At 48.4% G+C, this 16,400-nt stretch overlaps 1 protein-coding gene across 6 annotated transcripts in view; it reads left to right on the top strand.

Moving 5' to 3' along the window:
• MBNL3 (muscleblind like splicing regulator 3) overlaps nt 1-16,400 on the top strand; it is an 89,706-nt gene that overhangs the window by 44,271 nt on the left and 29,035 nt on the right. For all 6 annotated transcript variants that reach the window (XR_002441551.1, XM_021406179.1, XM_021406181.1 and 3 more), the window contains one exon: nt 10,389-10,553. Coding sequence is in view for 5 of the 6 variants with exons in the window: in XM_021406179.1 (XP_021261854.1) it covers nt 10,389-10,553 (165 nt within the window). In the remaining variant the exon portion in view is untranslated. The remainder of the gene's footprint in view (nt 1-10,388; nt 10,554-16,400) is intronic.

The following is a 16,400-nucleotide window of genomic DNA, read 5'->3' as shown; positions in this document are numbered from 1 at the left end:
AAGAGCTTGTTTCGCCTGGAGAAAGCTGTGTTTGGGGCTGTGTTAAAGAAGCGTGCTTCATTATGCTTTTAACGTTCCTGAACCTGAGTGTGTAGCAGAAGAACACCTGGAAGAGCTTAGAAATGGTCAGTTCAGAGCTTTGAGCTGGTGGCGGTTCTCTTTTAGCCTCATTCCAAGTGTGTGGTGTTGCAGATTGCTGCCGCTCACGGAATATAACCTAATCAAAATGTATTGGCAGATACGACAAACCAACTGAACAAACTGTTCCTCTTCTGAGGAATGAGCTTACTGTGCAATGCAAATAGTAATCTCTCAGATAAACTTGTTTTTTTTCTGCTCTCCGTCTCTGCAGTTCATAAAAAATACACTTTGTCACTGCTGTGCTTTCTCAGTATATATTTTTTGGACTTGGTAAACGCTGTCCATTGCTTGGGGCGAGCAGAAATGTTCCACAAACCAAAAAACCATAAAATCAATACACGTTTTTCATTGAGCGTAGCAGAGCATACCATTGGCCCGATTGAAGAGGGCTTGGCAGGAGAACAGAGCTGGAAAGAGTTGTCAAGATGTAAAAATATAATGAAGGAGCTACAGGGCTTTTCCCCAGCAAAATAACTTGAAGTTCTTACAAACTCAGAACAGTATAACAAACAGCTTGGAATGAAAATCCTGCGTGAAAGCAGGACAGCCATGACCTCTTTGTGCTGTCCTGGGGAAATGCAGCAGAACATTGCTGTATTCAGCAATGTGCAAAAGTAAACTTCACTCACAGCAGCTCTCAGCTTTCCTAATTGCCAGGTGAATGAGGAGCTGGGAGTTCAGCTGGTGCCTGTGGCTACTTGGGGTCTGACAGAATACAGCAGAGGCATGTCACTCTGTTTCTAATTAAAATTTTAAGAAATTGCCAGGGTGATGGTACTCAGTGAAATACACGGGCTCCATGCTAACAAGCTTGTCTGCATGGAGCTGGGCTTGCCTGCAGAGCGCGTTGGTTTGAAGAAGAGCTTGGTGATAGCTCTGAGTACCTGTCAGTGGTTAAGGTGATGCTAAAAAGGGTACAGTGATGCAGAAATGTTGCTGTATTTGCTTTTTCCTCTTGTGTTCTGGTTTGAGCTGTGTAACAAAAACAAGCTTGACAAACGTTTTGAGGCTGCAGATTTGTTCAGGAGTCCTAGATACTTGTGTTTGCATCCCAGCAGAATGCCTCTGCTCTGGAGAAACCCTGGGTCCAAGTGCTCCATGGTTTCACGCACACTGTTTGAAAGGGCCAGAGCTGCAGTAGGATTTGACCACACCGTACAGCCATTTGCTTCCAGCATTTCACTTCTAATGTTTGGCTCTTAACATTTTTACTCACAAAAAGCTTTGTGCCCGGCTTCAAAAATAGAATGTACTGGTGAAATCCTTTAGCTGCTACGCTGTTTCTGCTGCAAGGTGGGAAGTATGTCCCCTGTTGGAGCAAAGTGCTGCTGTTTGTCACACACTGCCTGATGATGGAGCCTGCTCAGCTGTACTGCAAGTGCTTGACCACTTGTGTGTGTCAGGCTGTAAGGGGCAGCTTGCTTCCCAGTCCTAGGCTGGAGAGCACACTGCAGTGTCAGTCCCCTGAGCTGTCCCCTCGATGGCTTTTATTTGGACTCGGATGTACTTGCAAAAAACGATGCTGATGTTTTTGTTCCTCCTGGCCTTCCTTCCATCTCTCTGCAAAGCAAAAATAACCCAGCAGAGCAGTCACAAGGGTGAGACAGGGAGGCTGATGAATGGTGCCAATGTGCTAGAGCCAGGGATTTTTGTCTGTTTCCCATTCCTTCTGCATTTTTCTTACTCACTGGACAAGAAGAGCCTCACTGGACTGAAGCGACTGTATTTGCTTGATCTGCCTTTTTTTTTTTTTTTTTTTAAGACTACAGAGGATCAGAATTGTTATGAAGCCCAAAACCTATTTCACCTCCTGTTGGGCCCTCGGAGCTGTGCCCACAGCTGTAAGGAGAGAACTGGGCAGAGCAGGACTGCAGAGTTGCCCCAGCATCACTTTGCTGGGAGAGCACAACTTGGCTACTGGGTTTGCCTGGAGGGCCTCCTAGCTCCCTTGTGCTTCCACATGCCACTGAGCTTTGCTTTGAGGTTTCACTTCAAAAAGACCCACAGCTCTAGTTGGAGCTGCCAGGTGTCCCCTGCTTTCATTTGAAATCATACAAAGCATCAGGGTTCTCTCGTTTCAGTCAAAATCAAACCTAGGCTTTCTGAGAAAGGGCTTGACCTGGTGTTCATTGAAGCTGATGGAAATTCAGTCTCTGTTTCAGCAACAAGCTGGGCTGTCTTGGTAGCGCTGGGAGCTTGTGACAGATCTACAGGCTTTTCCACTGCAGCTGTGGGGATGTATGAGGGGAATTTGAGAGCTCCCACTCCTCTGTGAGTAATGCCACTTACAACAGCATGTAGAAAAGGCAGCACTCCTTTCTGCAGGGAGACCAGGCTAGGGGCAGGCCTGGCCGGCCCTCTGGGGCCTGGCAGAAGCCACGGCCCTCTTCATCCGAGCAGTGTCTGTGCTGGTGACTGCTGCAGAGCTCTGAGCAGCAGCTGCAGTGTGGTTAGACACCCTGGTAGCAGCTTTGTGAGGCTGAAGTGAGTGAGTTATGTGATGATGCACGGTATCAGCTCTCCTGTTTGTAGCACTCTTCTGAGCTATACGAGAGCAGGAGCTTGAGAAGCATTTGGCTTTGGCCTGATTATTCCATGCAAAATCTGAAAGGGTTTGTCTGGCTCCTGCAGGTGGAGCTGAGTTAGGACAGAACACCACTTGGGGTGGTTTTAGCAGTTTTCTTCTAAATTACCTGCACAAGCTCAGGGAGATGGCTCATTGGGCCCCAGTGGTGGGAAGTTAAAAGAAGTCAGGCAAAGCTCATCCTGTAGACATTGCAAAACAGTGGTTTGTGCTTCTTAGGGCCTGCTTGAATTGTATTTCCAGGAAATCATGTATTTATGAACTGTACTCATTTGTAGCTAGGGTAAGCATTTCACAAGATGTGTATCATCTGTACCTGGGAGTTAGCAGCTCAACCACAACACTGGCATTTTTATCCATATGCCTCGACACTTCTGTACAGTAGGATATCAACATTGCTCCCCTTCCTGTCAAGGCTGATTGCCATCTGGTAGTTGGCTAAAAGATGCATTGTGCTTTTTCAGCTGTGTTCTGTTCACAACAGAGTTCCACATCTTAACGGTAGTCTTGGGGCTCTCTGTAAATGGATGTCATGCCCACATGTGGAAAATGTCAAGGTTATACCAGCACTTGAAGAAGAAAAGGGGGAGGGGAAAAAAAGAAAAACAACAACCAACTCTGTTTGCAGTTGTCTATTAAACTATAGTACAAGTCACCTCAGACCACTGGCTCCTTTGTACCAAACATTCCATATAAGTGCATGGTTGAGCCCTGACCCAGGAGTGCGAGCCACCAACTCTCCAGCATCCATCCCTGCAGTGATGGCCACAGGAGCAGAGGGAGCAGTAGAACTGGAAAGTCTCTGAGATGGATGATTGTAAAGAGGCATGGGGGAGGGAGTGCTGGAGTTCATCTGAAAGTCTTTGATGTGGCACAGATTGGTTTTCGAACAAGACAGAGAACAAAAGCATAGGAGAAACTTGTGTGACAGCCCACAGCTCCTTGGAAGACTGCAGGGAGTTCAGTGGCAGTCTGGAAGGATGCTCTTGGCAAGATGGTTCAGTTTGTATGTCATTTAAAAAAAAAAATTAACTGATTACTTGGAAGATGGAATAGAGAGCATGCTTGTTAAATTTATAGGATGCTCTGAGCTTGGGAGGAACTACAGGCACTTTAGGGAACCGGGTCTGGAGAGGTGGATAATCTCAAGAAGTTGGAAAAATCATCTGTGGAGGGGGGAAGTTTCAAGTTCAATTAAAACAGTACAAAATTATAAGCAAAATGATTAGCTGCATGATAGAAGGTCGAACGCCAGTCAGAAATGTTGGGCTGCTACAAGTAAAGAAGATGTCACACAGGGATGCATAAATGCCAGCGTCATCTGCAGGGCGTGTGGGAAGAAATCTTCCTGTCTGCACGGTGGCGGTAAGGGCTGAGCTGGAGCTCCATGCCCTGTGCGTGCTCACACGTCGGCAGGGTGGCTGGGGCAGCAGCTCCAAATGAAAGGCTGAGAGCACGCTCATGGGGCTGAAAGAGCATGGTTTGCATCACCTGGAGCAGAGTGGTTTGAGGAAGGCAGTAGATGGGACCGCAGTCTTTAAGCATGGGCGCTTCCTCAAAGAGGAAGGGAATAATTGCTGTTCTGGCCCTCTGGGGTGAGATAAGAAGCTTGGGGATTCGCTTGCAAGAGGAGAAAAGCTGGAATTGGGAATCAGGGCCAGCTTTACAGCTGCAAGGAAAGCGATGTGCTGCAGTCCCTTGCCTGAGAAACAGTAGGTTTGGGGAAAATAGGTGCGGTTGATCTGTGTGGGCCTGGAGATGGTCTCTCATTTCTCTAAGTCCTCCTGTCCTGCTTTTAAGGATCCTTGTAAGTGGGCTAGCAGCCCTCCATGGAAACACACGAGTGAGGAGCAGTGCTTTGAGAAAATATCTCAAAACCTGTTTCAGAAAAAGTGGGCTGCTCCAGCACTACAAGCAAAAATACATCGCGGTTAAGCAGAAGTTACATGATGTACTGTGCCAGGGTCAATATTCTAGGGAGGTGGCAAGGTTGTACTTAACACTGACTCAGTTGGCAGCATAACTTTAACATTTCATTAGTCAGTAGAAAGGAGTTGCAGATAAGGTATGTACAGAGCTCGTCTTTCAACTGCAGAGAGTGACAGCATGGCTGCATGAACACCGAGCTGGGAGACAGCACTCACTAATGATCAGGCTGACTTGTCTGCTACAGCCTTCTTTGTTTTTCATTTGCACTAGGAAACATGCTCATTTCATGCTACTTGATGTTTGCCGGGCATTTTGCTCCGGCAGTGAGATGGACAGACTTCCTCCAGCACAGCTCTGTACCAGCTTGAGAGGAGGAATGTAGCACAGCGTTGGAGACAGCAGCACGAGCCACAGGGCGCAGCAGGCATGTGAAGTGCTGGCCCTTGATGTAAATTACTTAGGGACAAATTGTAGAGGGCATGAAGCACTTCAGTTGGGGTGGTGGACGGACAGTGTTTTCCAAACACCCTGGAGATTCCCTTTTTTGGGAGGGTAACTGTGAAGCCACAAGTCCTCATAGGATGGGCAAAAGACTTGGAGCTTGGACCAAGTGCTGTGTCCTTGTCCTCTTAAAGGGCAGAGAGCAAGAAGGGCGGACCTAGAGCAGAGTGTGCTGCATGGGCACAGGGGCTGAAGTCCTGAGCTCCCTCATGCTGGCTCCTGTCGCCCCATGGTAGCTTATGCACTGTGCCCAGTTGTGCTGCCTGGTCCCTATCTGCCCCCCACATGGAGCAGCACACACTGGATGGCTGAGGCTGTGTCACATGTAATGTATGACAGCTGTGCTGGGCTCTCCAGCCAGGAGCAGGCTCTGTGCACGTGCTGAGTGGGTGAAGGCAGTGCTTCGTGCTGCAGCCAGAGCTCTGAGTAAGCAGTGCTGCGCGTCTCCGTGTGCCTCCTCACTGAGCTCCTCTGGGGATGGAAATCTGCTGCTTCATGCAGGGAGAAGTTATGTAGTCAAGCTGTGTTTTGGTGCCTGGTTTTGTGCAAAACATGGAAATCCTTTCCTGCTTCATCTCTTCTCATTTCTTTTGCTGTCAGTCATTGCACATGTCATCAATGTCTGTGGAGAAGACAGCACAGTCAGGGCCCAGGACTACTACAGCCTCTAGTGGGTGAAAAGCAACATTAGCTTAAAGGTTTTCACAAGAGAATTGCTGGTGATTGACAGGACGTGCCGTGCAGTCATTAAAACCAGAGACGGATGTGCTCTGGAACCCCTCACCGGCATCCTTGATTAAAGGCAGTGACAAACTGCCTTATGGCATGGGTGTAAATGCGAGCGCAGCCTTGGGTTAGTGCTGAAAGTTCTGTTTTTGCAGCATGGTTTGGCTCATTTCAGCAACCAGCAAGGGGAGAACTTGTGCAGCATGCCTAGGGCTGGCTCCCCCAGCCCAGCGCAGGCACACAGTGTGCAGGCAGTGATGCAGACACCAAGGTGCAGCCTTGGTAACACAGGTATTGTTATTGCATTTAAGTGTGCTGCCATCAGTGCTGCACTCGAAACAGCTGCCTTTGTTACTTACACTGCGAGCTGCTGTCACGTTAGCTCGTGTCGGATGCCAACCATTTACAGTATGCGCCATCACAGCATGACTTCAGTTGGCAACACAGAGTCAGTCACATGCCAGCAGCCTACTGTGAGGGTTGGGGAGCATGTGGGAAGAAAGGGGAGAAGATACTCTCAGAAAATGCTTTAATGATTTATTTTTAATATCCATCTTTTGAGCCTGGGGAATCGCAGTCCATATGCTTTTCCCTCCTGGCTCTAGTTGGCAAAGAAGCTGATGAATATGGTCCGTCGTACTCCTTCCATTTTGTGAGGAGCCAGAAAAGATGGCTATATTTAGCATGTTCCCAGGGCCGGCAGCAGTCTGTTGCTGGGTAGTGATTCCTTGGATGGAGGCTTGTGTGCCACCCTGGGACAGGGTGGGAATGCATCCTCCTTGGAATGAATACTCATGCTGAAATAACAGCACCAGCACAAACTCCTCCAATGACACTGCGATGGCTGCAGTGGTCGCAGCAGCTCAGCACGCTGCTGACTGTCAGGGGACAGGTTCTGAGCACTGTGCCTTTCCCAGCGCACGTAACCAGCCAGTTTGGGTGCTTGGCTGGTGCTGAGACTATCTTTGTGCTGGAGCCACAGCTCCTCACTTCATCAAAACAGTGAGCACCTTGTAGTGGTAAAAAACAATCATCTGAGGCTTCGGAGCCTGACTCTGTTGTTTTTTCTCTTACTGTATTCCTAGGCCACCCCAGGTATGAAATGGAGTTGTCCTTATTTGTCCCCAGCCCGTGATCCACACGGCAGATTTGCTACCAGTTCCCCATTGCTTTCCCTGCTGTGGTGCAGTTGGTACTGAGAAGCGAATAATGGCAGTTTCTTCGGCCTTCTGGCTGCTTTCACTGAGCTGAAATCAGCCTGGTAAAGCTCGTGTGTTGCTGAGAAGTATTGGGAGCTATGGACATGGTGATGGAAATGTGGAGGAGGGGATTACCCCTGCCAGCATGGGTGTTCAGAAGTGCCCATTGCTTTAGATGAGACATTCTGAATGTTGTTGCTTAGCTGGAGGCCTAAACTGGAGTCACCAGGACAGGAATATTTTGTGTTGTTCTGTCATATGGTCAGTTCCTAACATTTGTTGTCAGATGAACAACCTACAGTGGTGCTGGAGAGTGAAACCCATCTGAGTGGTGGCTTCTAAGCAGTCATGGTGGAATGCAGCAGTTGATGATGCACAGAACCAAAATGATGACAAGTAGGAGCTGGGCTGAAGGTGTGATTTTTGAATTTACATGGTGATTCATTGAGCCCTCCTGGAGCCATGGGAGGCCTGAATGACAGTGGTGCCTGCACTTTACAGCTTTTGCTCTGCAGCAGCATCTCCGCAGCTCTTAGTTCCTTACAAACATCCTCCATATTCTCACTGGAACCAGCAGCACTCGGTGGGCGCTGCTTTCTGCTCACAGCTTTGCAGGCCAGGCCTTATCAAGTATGTTGTTTTCTTGATAATAAAAGCATCTTGTTTTTAGTACCCCCGGTGGAATTAAACTCTGTTTTGAGGGGAAGAACGAAGTAGAACAACGCTTCATGCCAACTGGGCTGTGTGGGATCACAGACGTGCAAAATTTCAGCTGGAATAGCAAAGCCCTTTTTCAGGTTAGGGTCGGCCCTGTATGTATTGCTCACTAAAATGGCAGCTGTTTTTCCTCTCCTCCATTCCTGTGTGGAAACAACCTCACAGATTCATTCCAAATTTAGTAGACACGTTAGTGTTCTCTCAACCCAAGGCACTTGTGCTGAGTTCCAACCAGGAAGAATTTCTGTGTAAGCCCTGGAAGGCTGTAGCCCAGAACAGAGCAGACGTGCTCTGAGCCTGAGTGCCAGGCTCCTGTTGGCTGGGAAGGGCTGTTAAGATGCCACCTTCATTGTGAGCTCCTCGATGCATGTGGGTCAGCGGGGAGAAAGCTGTAAGTGGAATCACAGAAACAGCTTGGTTTGGAAAACCGAAATCAAGGTAATGTGTGACATCACCTTGAGGCAGCGTGGTTGCCTTTGCTGTTCCACCTGTCTGCAAGCAAGGCGAGCAGGATCAGTCAGGGAAGCAGGAAGGACGACCCAAACCAGCTGAATCCCAAAGGATTCTCCTTCTCCTCCCAGTTTAATGTACTTCTTTGCCTGGAAGCAGGGCTGGCTGTCTGGGCACCAGCAAGCTGCGTGGTGCCGTTTTACCCTCACTTCGAGCGATGTCTGGCGGTGAAGATTCATGTCCTCAGGGCCTGTGAGCAATTAACTCGCTGCTAGGGATCTGGTGCTGTCAGATTGCAGAGAAGCCAAAAACAATAGCATGGAAAAGCCTCTTCTTTGCAGTTTGGTTGTCAGAAGGCACTCAGCACCTCCTCCAGCAGCAAGGCAGAGACTCACTGAGCAAATGCAGGCTTCTGAACTTTGGGAGGGTTTAGCCCATCACTTCTTGCGTTTAATTATTTGCTTCTAAATAACAGTGGAGAGCCAGGAGTTTTGTTTAACTGCCTGCTCCCCAAGGTGCAGATACAGGAGCTTGTCCCTCGTGATGCTCCATCACACAACCTCTCCCACACTCTGCAGCCCTCTTCCCCTGTAGCAGATGCCACTCCTGGCGTGCTGAGATGGTTCAAAGGCAGCCCCTCCAGTGGGGCACAGCGTTGGCTTTGTGCAGTGTTACTCAGCCCTGTGCAGCGATTCCACCTGTACTGGTGGGGACAGATGTTAGAAATCCCCAGGGGAGTGTCCTCGGTTCAGACAGGGGCCATCCCTGCATGGTGCTTTGTGACAGGGTGCCCTCGTGGATCTGGTTATGGGGTTGCCGCTCTGCTGCAGGGTCCTGCCAGCAGGCAAGAACATGGGGTTACCTCGTTTGCCCTTCTGTTTGTTGTTGTTTTTTTTTTTTCATTTGTTTTGAAAGCTCAATTATATTGAGGCTGAGAACTCAGTGTCCAGCCCTTGGAGAGAATGCCTGGGCCAAGGGCTGGGTAATGGATGATCCTATTCCTTTGCTGTCTGCAGTAACAATTACTAGTTATCCATCATGTAGCAGTTCCGTGTCCCTCTGTTCTAGCACCTTTTTGTGGGGCTCTCAATAGCTGCAGAGGAATTACTGCCTCCCAAAAAAAAAAAAAAAAAACCCTCACCCCACCATTTTTGCATAGAAGTTATTTATAAAACTTACGCAGAAGTTGCACAAGATGTCTCTTGTATCCTGTACATCTTTTTAGAGGATGAAATGCATAGAAAAAGGATTTAAAAAACACAATCTAAGCATTAGTTAGTCTTAATGATAAAATATATTACTATTTTTTGTGCTCGGTGGTCTATTTGCATTTATCTTCATTTGACTGCCTGCAAACATGATTTATGCAAAGCACAATTTTCATATGGTTTTGAAAGCGATAGTTTCGGGTGGTCTGTAACATGAGCAAACCTCTGCTTTTGGGGAGCCCCTGGCTTCATTTGTAGTTTTGTTTATTTAGGGGAAAGAAAGAAAGAAGTCAATGGTGCAAGGCACTGTGGCTATTAATGAATGGAAGCACGAAGGGGAATTGTTTTAACTCTTGCTCCCGTTGCTCCCAGTTCTCAGCATCTCAGACTATGTGCGTGCTGAAGATCAGAGGTATTTCTTACAGGGATGTTGTCTTGCATTTTACCTGGAGCAGGTGGGGTAGTGGTAGAGACAGTTTTGTTTCTCTGTCTGGTTGTTAGGGCCAATTAAGTGGTCTGGTGTTGGGAAGGAGAGGAGAAACAACCCACGCAAGAAAATGGGGGGATTTTTGATGTTGCTTCTGGAACTGTTGTTGCTAGCTTCTGAAAATAGCAATATTTACATTAGACTTATGTATTTTCTTTTTCTTCTTCTTTTTTTTGCAATCATATTAATTAATGTTAGGAAGCTTCACTTTTGGATTCGCTTTGATAGCGTTCACTTAGCGTTACAGCAGCAGAAGTCGTGTTGCTCTTTTCTTCACCTAAGCATTGTACTCCTGTAGAAAAATCACAAAAGTGGTGCAGTAATGACCAGAATGCCTCCGCCTAGCTGATGGCAGGGTTACAGTAACCCAAACAATCCGTAATTAAATTTCTCTGCCTGCCCTGAGCGTTACATTCACTGAAAAGCTGTTTCGTTATGTTTTGCAGGGCCGGTGTACCCGAGAGAACTGCAAATATCTCCACCCTCCCCCGCACTTAAAAACACAACTTGAAATAAATGGACGCAACAACCTGATCCAGCAAAAGACAGCCGCAGCCATGTTTGCTCAGCAGATGCAGTTCATGCTACCGGGCACGCAGCTACAGCCAATCGTAAGTCACTGCGGAGATTTGGGTTTCGCACTCGTCCAGATTTGCTTTCCTGTTTACTTCTGGAGCTGTGCCTCTCCTTTCCTCTGATAACTAAGTCCTGCGAGTTCAAGGCTTCAGGTGGAAGCGTCTTAGCACCAGGTGGAGTCTGACCAGTTCATTCACGTACATCCTAGAAACAGAGTGGCTTGATTGCAGTGGGTCTGGTTCTGGATAGCTGTTTTACACTGGGCTGAGGCTGCTGGAGTTCTTTTGCCCTCTGGCAAGCGGCCAGTAGGTACGTGTCACTGGTGGGCTGAAACTGGGAAAGATGGATTCCACCCACACCGTAAGACGTTTGTGTCTGAGGGACCAATTTCATTCTGGCTGTCCAAGCAGAGAGCTGTGTTAATGTCACGGCTCTGTCACTCTTTTTCATGGTAATATTCTTTTATACTAACAGCAGGAAAGATTTATTTCTCTTCCGGAAGAAGGGAAGCCTGTGAGAAATAGCTATTTGCAGAGCCAGATGGTTTGGAGAAGCCTTCACTGCCTGTCCCTGCTGGGGATTATTGGTTAAAGCAAGTTTTCAGGCTGGAGAATACCATTGTGCCAGGGAGAGGATGGCTGGCGTCTGCTGGCTGGCCTATCTGGGGGGGGGCCTGCTGAGTTTTGGTCTGTCTCTCAGTATATCTTAAGGAAATGCCAGAGGTTTTGAAGTAGCTCTTCATCGCTGACATAAATAAGCTGCCCTTTTTTTTTAACTGTGAGCCTAATTAGGAATTTTCCATTTCAAGTCATGGGTGAATGTCTTTCCTGGGGCAATGTGCACTCAGTGTGCTGTTGTTGGGTGAGGCTCCTTGGGCTGTGCCACGCAGGAGGTCTGACTAAATCCTGAGATACACTCTTCTGGCCTGCATGTCTGTGAAGCAGTGCTTGGCTCTTGGTGTCCCACCTGCAGTGCCTGGCCTCTCTGCCCTAAATGGGGGGAATGCTGTTACTTCTTCCCATTTCAAAGATGGGAAGAGAAAATGAGCTACTTGTTAGTTGCTCTGGGTCCTGAATCTACTGCAATCTTTGCACCTCTTTTAGTGGATTTTGCTTTTCACTGAAGTACGTGCGCATAGGGAGGAAATCCTGGATTCCCACAAAATGGTAGCACTGGTTTCCTAGCCCTGTATTGAAAGCAAACCTTTCCTGTTTGGGGTTTTCTTCTGTGGGGAATTCACGGTGGTTCTTTGGCTGGCTATTCAAAATACCTTTGGGATTTCCTCTTTGGAAAGTTCCCATCTTCCCACTTTGCAATCTTGCAGATCCAGTTCTCTTCTACTGCAGTTTCACTGCTGCCTTTTAAATTGCCTCTGAGACTGAATCTGTTGGTTTGTCTGGTTAGTGCTCTCATTTCAGAGGTAACCTTATCTGATGAGAAAGGCCCCTGGTTTCTAAATTGTGCCATGAGGGAGACATGGGCAAAGAAGAAAAATAAAAATTGGTTCTGTGATGGCTGTCCTCTTCCTGCTTTCCCAGAGCTCAGAGTAAACGAGCTCTGGTTGTAATTCCTGCTGCCTGACTTGTTCCACGCCAGTTTCAGGACAGATGAGAGATGGCTCTTTCACCTGCTTTTCATTTCCCAAAGATGCTGCTGGTGGAAGCAGTCTGAGAGTGTTTTCTCTTTAGATGAGAAGGGTGGGGCCTCCTCCTAGTTCCACATGAAATTCGTCAAAGCAGAAAGCATTATCTCAGATGCAGCAGTGGAACAAATTCCATGTGATCAGAAAGCTGATCAACGGTATGCCTGCTTAATTGGGATGCTTGCCAGAGATGAGATTCGGAGCAGCGTGTTTAATAGCTCCAAACAGTAGCTGAATGCCCAGACATTTTAAAGTGCATTTTCACCAGAAGAAATGCGTAAAATAGTGCTTAATGTAGCAGCTTTTCATCACACTTCCTGAAATGGCATTGGATGTGTCCATTTATGAGCGTGTATCTTAACTTGCACCACTACTGACATCCAGCAAGAGCTAAGCTCCCTGCTGAACTAATAGCCAGGGCCCTGATAATGCCTGCTTAATGAAGGCTTGCTCTGAGAAGAATTGTCCCAGGTGTGCTGCCCGCTGCTCACAGAAACCTAACAGGTGTGAATTAATGGATGCTGGCATGAGGCTGTTTCTCTGAAGTCTCAGCTTTGCCCTGTTAACCATCCATGCAAAGCTGAGAGTCACGCGAATGTTTGATGCCCACGATGCAGTTCTAAACAGAATGCATCACCCAGTACTTGAAAACAAGTCAGGCGAGGACTCAGAGCAGTGTTTGCTCTGTATTTGTCTTAAGGGAAGCTTGAGGAGATCGTGTAGGTACTGAGGAGGAAAGCTCTGTAGTAAAACGTCAGCTTTCAAATGCCAGATTCACTTCAGCTGCTGGCTTGGGCTGAGCTGTGCCAGAAGCTCTCCAGGCTGGTTTTCCTCTGTCTCTGTTGAAGACCAAGTAGAAATCAGCTTGAAGGTGGGTAGAGCTGGGCTCTGGTATCAGTATGGAAAGCCACTTGAGTCAATGCTGAGTTTTGTTTCCCAGACACAGTTACTTTGAGTCGTGTGTGCACCAGAGCAAGGCCTCCCAAAAAGCGACGCACCCTGGGCCTGATGCCCTCCCTCTCCATTGTGCTTCACCCCTTTGCATCAATAGAAGGCTGGCTTTTGGAGCTGGCCACGGAGCTGCTAAGGCCCTGACTGCTGAGCGGACTCAGTGGTGCCTGGCTGTGGTTGCAAGGCGCTGCCCTGCTGGCACTGTCTGAGCAGGTGGCTGGGTGAAGTACTGCAGTGCTCCACCACCTTGCAGCTGCCTCTGCTGCTGCCCTGGGAAGTTGTTTCTAGGTGTTCTCTCTGCTTTCAAGCCCTTTGTCTTTTTTTTTAACCCTGTCATGCACTTTGTAGACTTTGCTCAGTCACCTGTGCTCCCAAACAGAACCCAGGCCAGCACTTAACCCAGGCTACATTTCCCTTGTGGTGCTGCAGGTCCCTGCTGCTGCCCCACAGTGCTGAGGAAGGAGAAAAAGCACAGTTACGTGCTTGGAATAAGTGGAGTAGACTGGAACTGGTATTTTGGGTGCAGGCTTCTTCCATGCAGCAAAAATCGGGTCCTCTGGATCTGTAGTCAAAGGCACATTAGGAATGGGTAAACACAAGCACCTTTGCCCACCTGGGAGCTAGCATCCCTCAGCAGTCACTGCTGTGGGGTGTTCACGCCAGACTTCTATGCAACAGCAGCCCAAAAGAGAGATGCTTTTCGAGCCAGGAATGTGTCTTTGTGGCCTGACTGGGGAGACCAGCAGTGGTGCTAACAGGTAGCTGGGCTTTGGCCAGCGGGGTTCACTGCAGCATGCTCAGCCTTCATGCTAAGGGGATCATCTAGAAGCAAGTCTCGTGCAGTTGCATCGCATGGGTACACAAGCTTTTGCTTTTTCTGAACAGTACCACTCATAACTGATATTGATCAGTCTTCAGCCTTCTCAGTACAAGATCTTTATCTTCTGTATTTCTATCACTAGTCTGTAATAAAAGCTACTACTGTTTTTTGTGTGTTGCCATGTGTAGCTTCGTAGCAGTTCCTGTCCTCCAGGCCAGCAACACCTCTGTATCCATACCGTGTCTCTCATGTTCAGGCTTTCTCTTTTTAGGGTCTGAGGTAACTCGACATCAACACTTCCTGCCTGAGGCAGCACTTGGGCTGTGCTCGACAAAACACAGCCCCTCCCCTGCCTTCCTCTGCACACCCACTCTGTGTTTCTGCTGCAGCTTCAACATGATTTCTGTTAGGCAAATTGAATGCAACTTCTGGTTTGTTAACAAAATCAGCTGTTCCAGGTAACGTGTCACAGTGGTGACAAACGGCTCTGCCTTGGACGGTCCCTTCTCTGTGCTCTCACCTTCACCCAGCCTCTCTGTGCTCTGGGTCTGGGAAATGCTCACATCTGATCGATGCCTGCTGCAGACAGAGCTGCCTAAGTCCTTGGCAGGCATTCCTCCTTGAGATATGGTCTTACAACAGCCATTTTGGCTTTCTTGCAACGTTTTAATAATCAGTAAACCAGTCTTGTGAGCTGTTGCTGGTTTGAGCCCCTCTGCCTCTATGCTGTGAGCTGTTTCCCTCTGCTCAGAAGTTACTGGTAGTGTTTGCATATGTTAAGATTATTAAAAAACAGTCTCTGAGGAAACCTGTCCCTGCGTTTGCTGAATATACAAGATCTGGAAGGTGTGCAGCGAGTGAAAGTGGTGATGTTTTCCATTAGGTTGTTTTGCCCCAGAGCATACCGGTCCTTGTGCAGATAGCCAGTTCCTAAGTCTGAGATACATGAGGATTCCAGGGAGAATCAGCTTGGTTTCCAGAGATTGACCTGGTAGAATTGATCTCTAATTCTGCTGCAGCCAGCCTGGAGACCTGCAGTTTGCATGCCTGGCTGCTTTGAAGGTGATCATCTGTGCTCCCAGCCATTAAAAGCAGCCTATTACGCAGGTCTCTTCGAACCTTCCTAATACTGTCCGAGCTGGCTGCTGCCTGCATTGTAGCAATGTGGTTCAGAGCTCGCAGTGCTCTGGCAGCAGGCAGGCTGGTGGCTGTGCTGGTGGTGCCTGGCAGCTCGAGGAGTCTGGGACTGTCCCAGTGCACCAGCCTCTTCCATTGCACACGTTGGTGGCGATCTGTCCCAGTCTCTTTACTGCTCCAGGTGATCTGCTCAGTTTAAACAGAGTATAAAATGAGAGTGGCAGTTGTTTGCAGCTTCTGATAATCCTTAAGGCAAGCCACGCGTTCTTGCCTTTCCCACAGAGGCAGCGCTTTCAGCCTGCTGCTCAAGAGCTTGGCCACGATGCTTCATTAGCGGTAATGACTTCAGTGATTTGGCATTGCATTGTTGGGTTTTGCATCAAAACTTGACCTTACCAGCCGCCCTCTGTCTGGAGCTCACAGCGTGTTTGTCTGTCCGCTGATAAGACGACTTTTTTTTTATAGTGTGCAGTCAAAATATTGATCTCTCCAACAAATGTCCTGGCCAGATACAGTCACGAGGGGTGGATGGGAGGCACACGGAGGAGAAGAGTGCTGTTTGGAGTAGAAATTAGAGTTCTGTTCTGGCTGCAAGGAAGAAACTTGCTTGTATTCCCTCGGGACAGGCCTGGCACAGGGGACCTGCACAGATGTAAAGGGAGGGAAGATTTGGCTGGCACTGTCTTTATTACTGGTACTGATGCATGAGCCAGACTGGATTTTCCAAACCAAGACAGGCAGTCAGGGCTGGCAGTGAGCACAGCCCATCTTTTCCCCTCATCAGCCACAGTAAATACAGAGCTCCCCGATGCCAGCTTGCAAAGGAGTAGTTTTCAGTGTGTTTGGTATGCTTCAGACTTGAAAACAGTGCTTTGAGGTTTAATGCACTGAGTGAGGTCTGCTTGTTCTCTGGTTGTTCATCTGGGTTTTCATACAGCCGTCCTCCAGCTCAGCTTTGCCTTTGCTCTCATGAGTTTCCTGGAAGCAGGAGCCTTGGGCTGGATTCAGGCTCTTCTTTAAGTCCAAGGTTTCTAGGAAGAGCTGCTGGCAGCCATGGCCCAAGGAGGGCTGGGGTGGAGCGTGCAAGTCTCCCAGCAGCGGTGCCTGCATGGCTCCCGTGTTCCTACCTGCTGCCCCTGGGCAGGGAGTGGAGCAGAACTGTAGCTGTCAGTCAGCAGCATCAAGTGCTGCTGTTCAGGCAGGCGGAATAGATGGTTATGAAACCTTGGGAATGCTGCAGCAGATGCCAGGCAGAGCATGGAGAGTGGTGAGCAACCAGTGGCAGCTGGAAAGCAAAACCCATCCTGCTCCTTCATACGTCCCTCTGCAGGT

The sequence above is a fragment of the Numida meleagris genome, chromosome 8, assembly GCF_002078875.1.
Source record: "Numida meleagris isolate 19003 breed g44 Domestic line chromosome 8, NumMel1.0, whole genome shotgun sequence".
Classification (NCBI taxonomy): domain Eukaryota; kingdom Metazoa; phylum Chordata; class Aves; order Galliformes; family Numididae; genus Numida; species Numida meleagris.
Note: the sequence above shows the minus strand (reverse complement) of the source record. Positions and strands in the feature narration are given on the sequence as shown.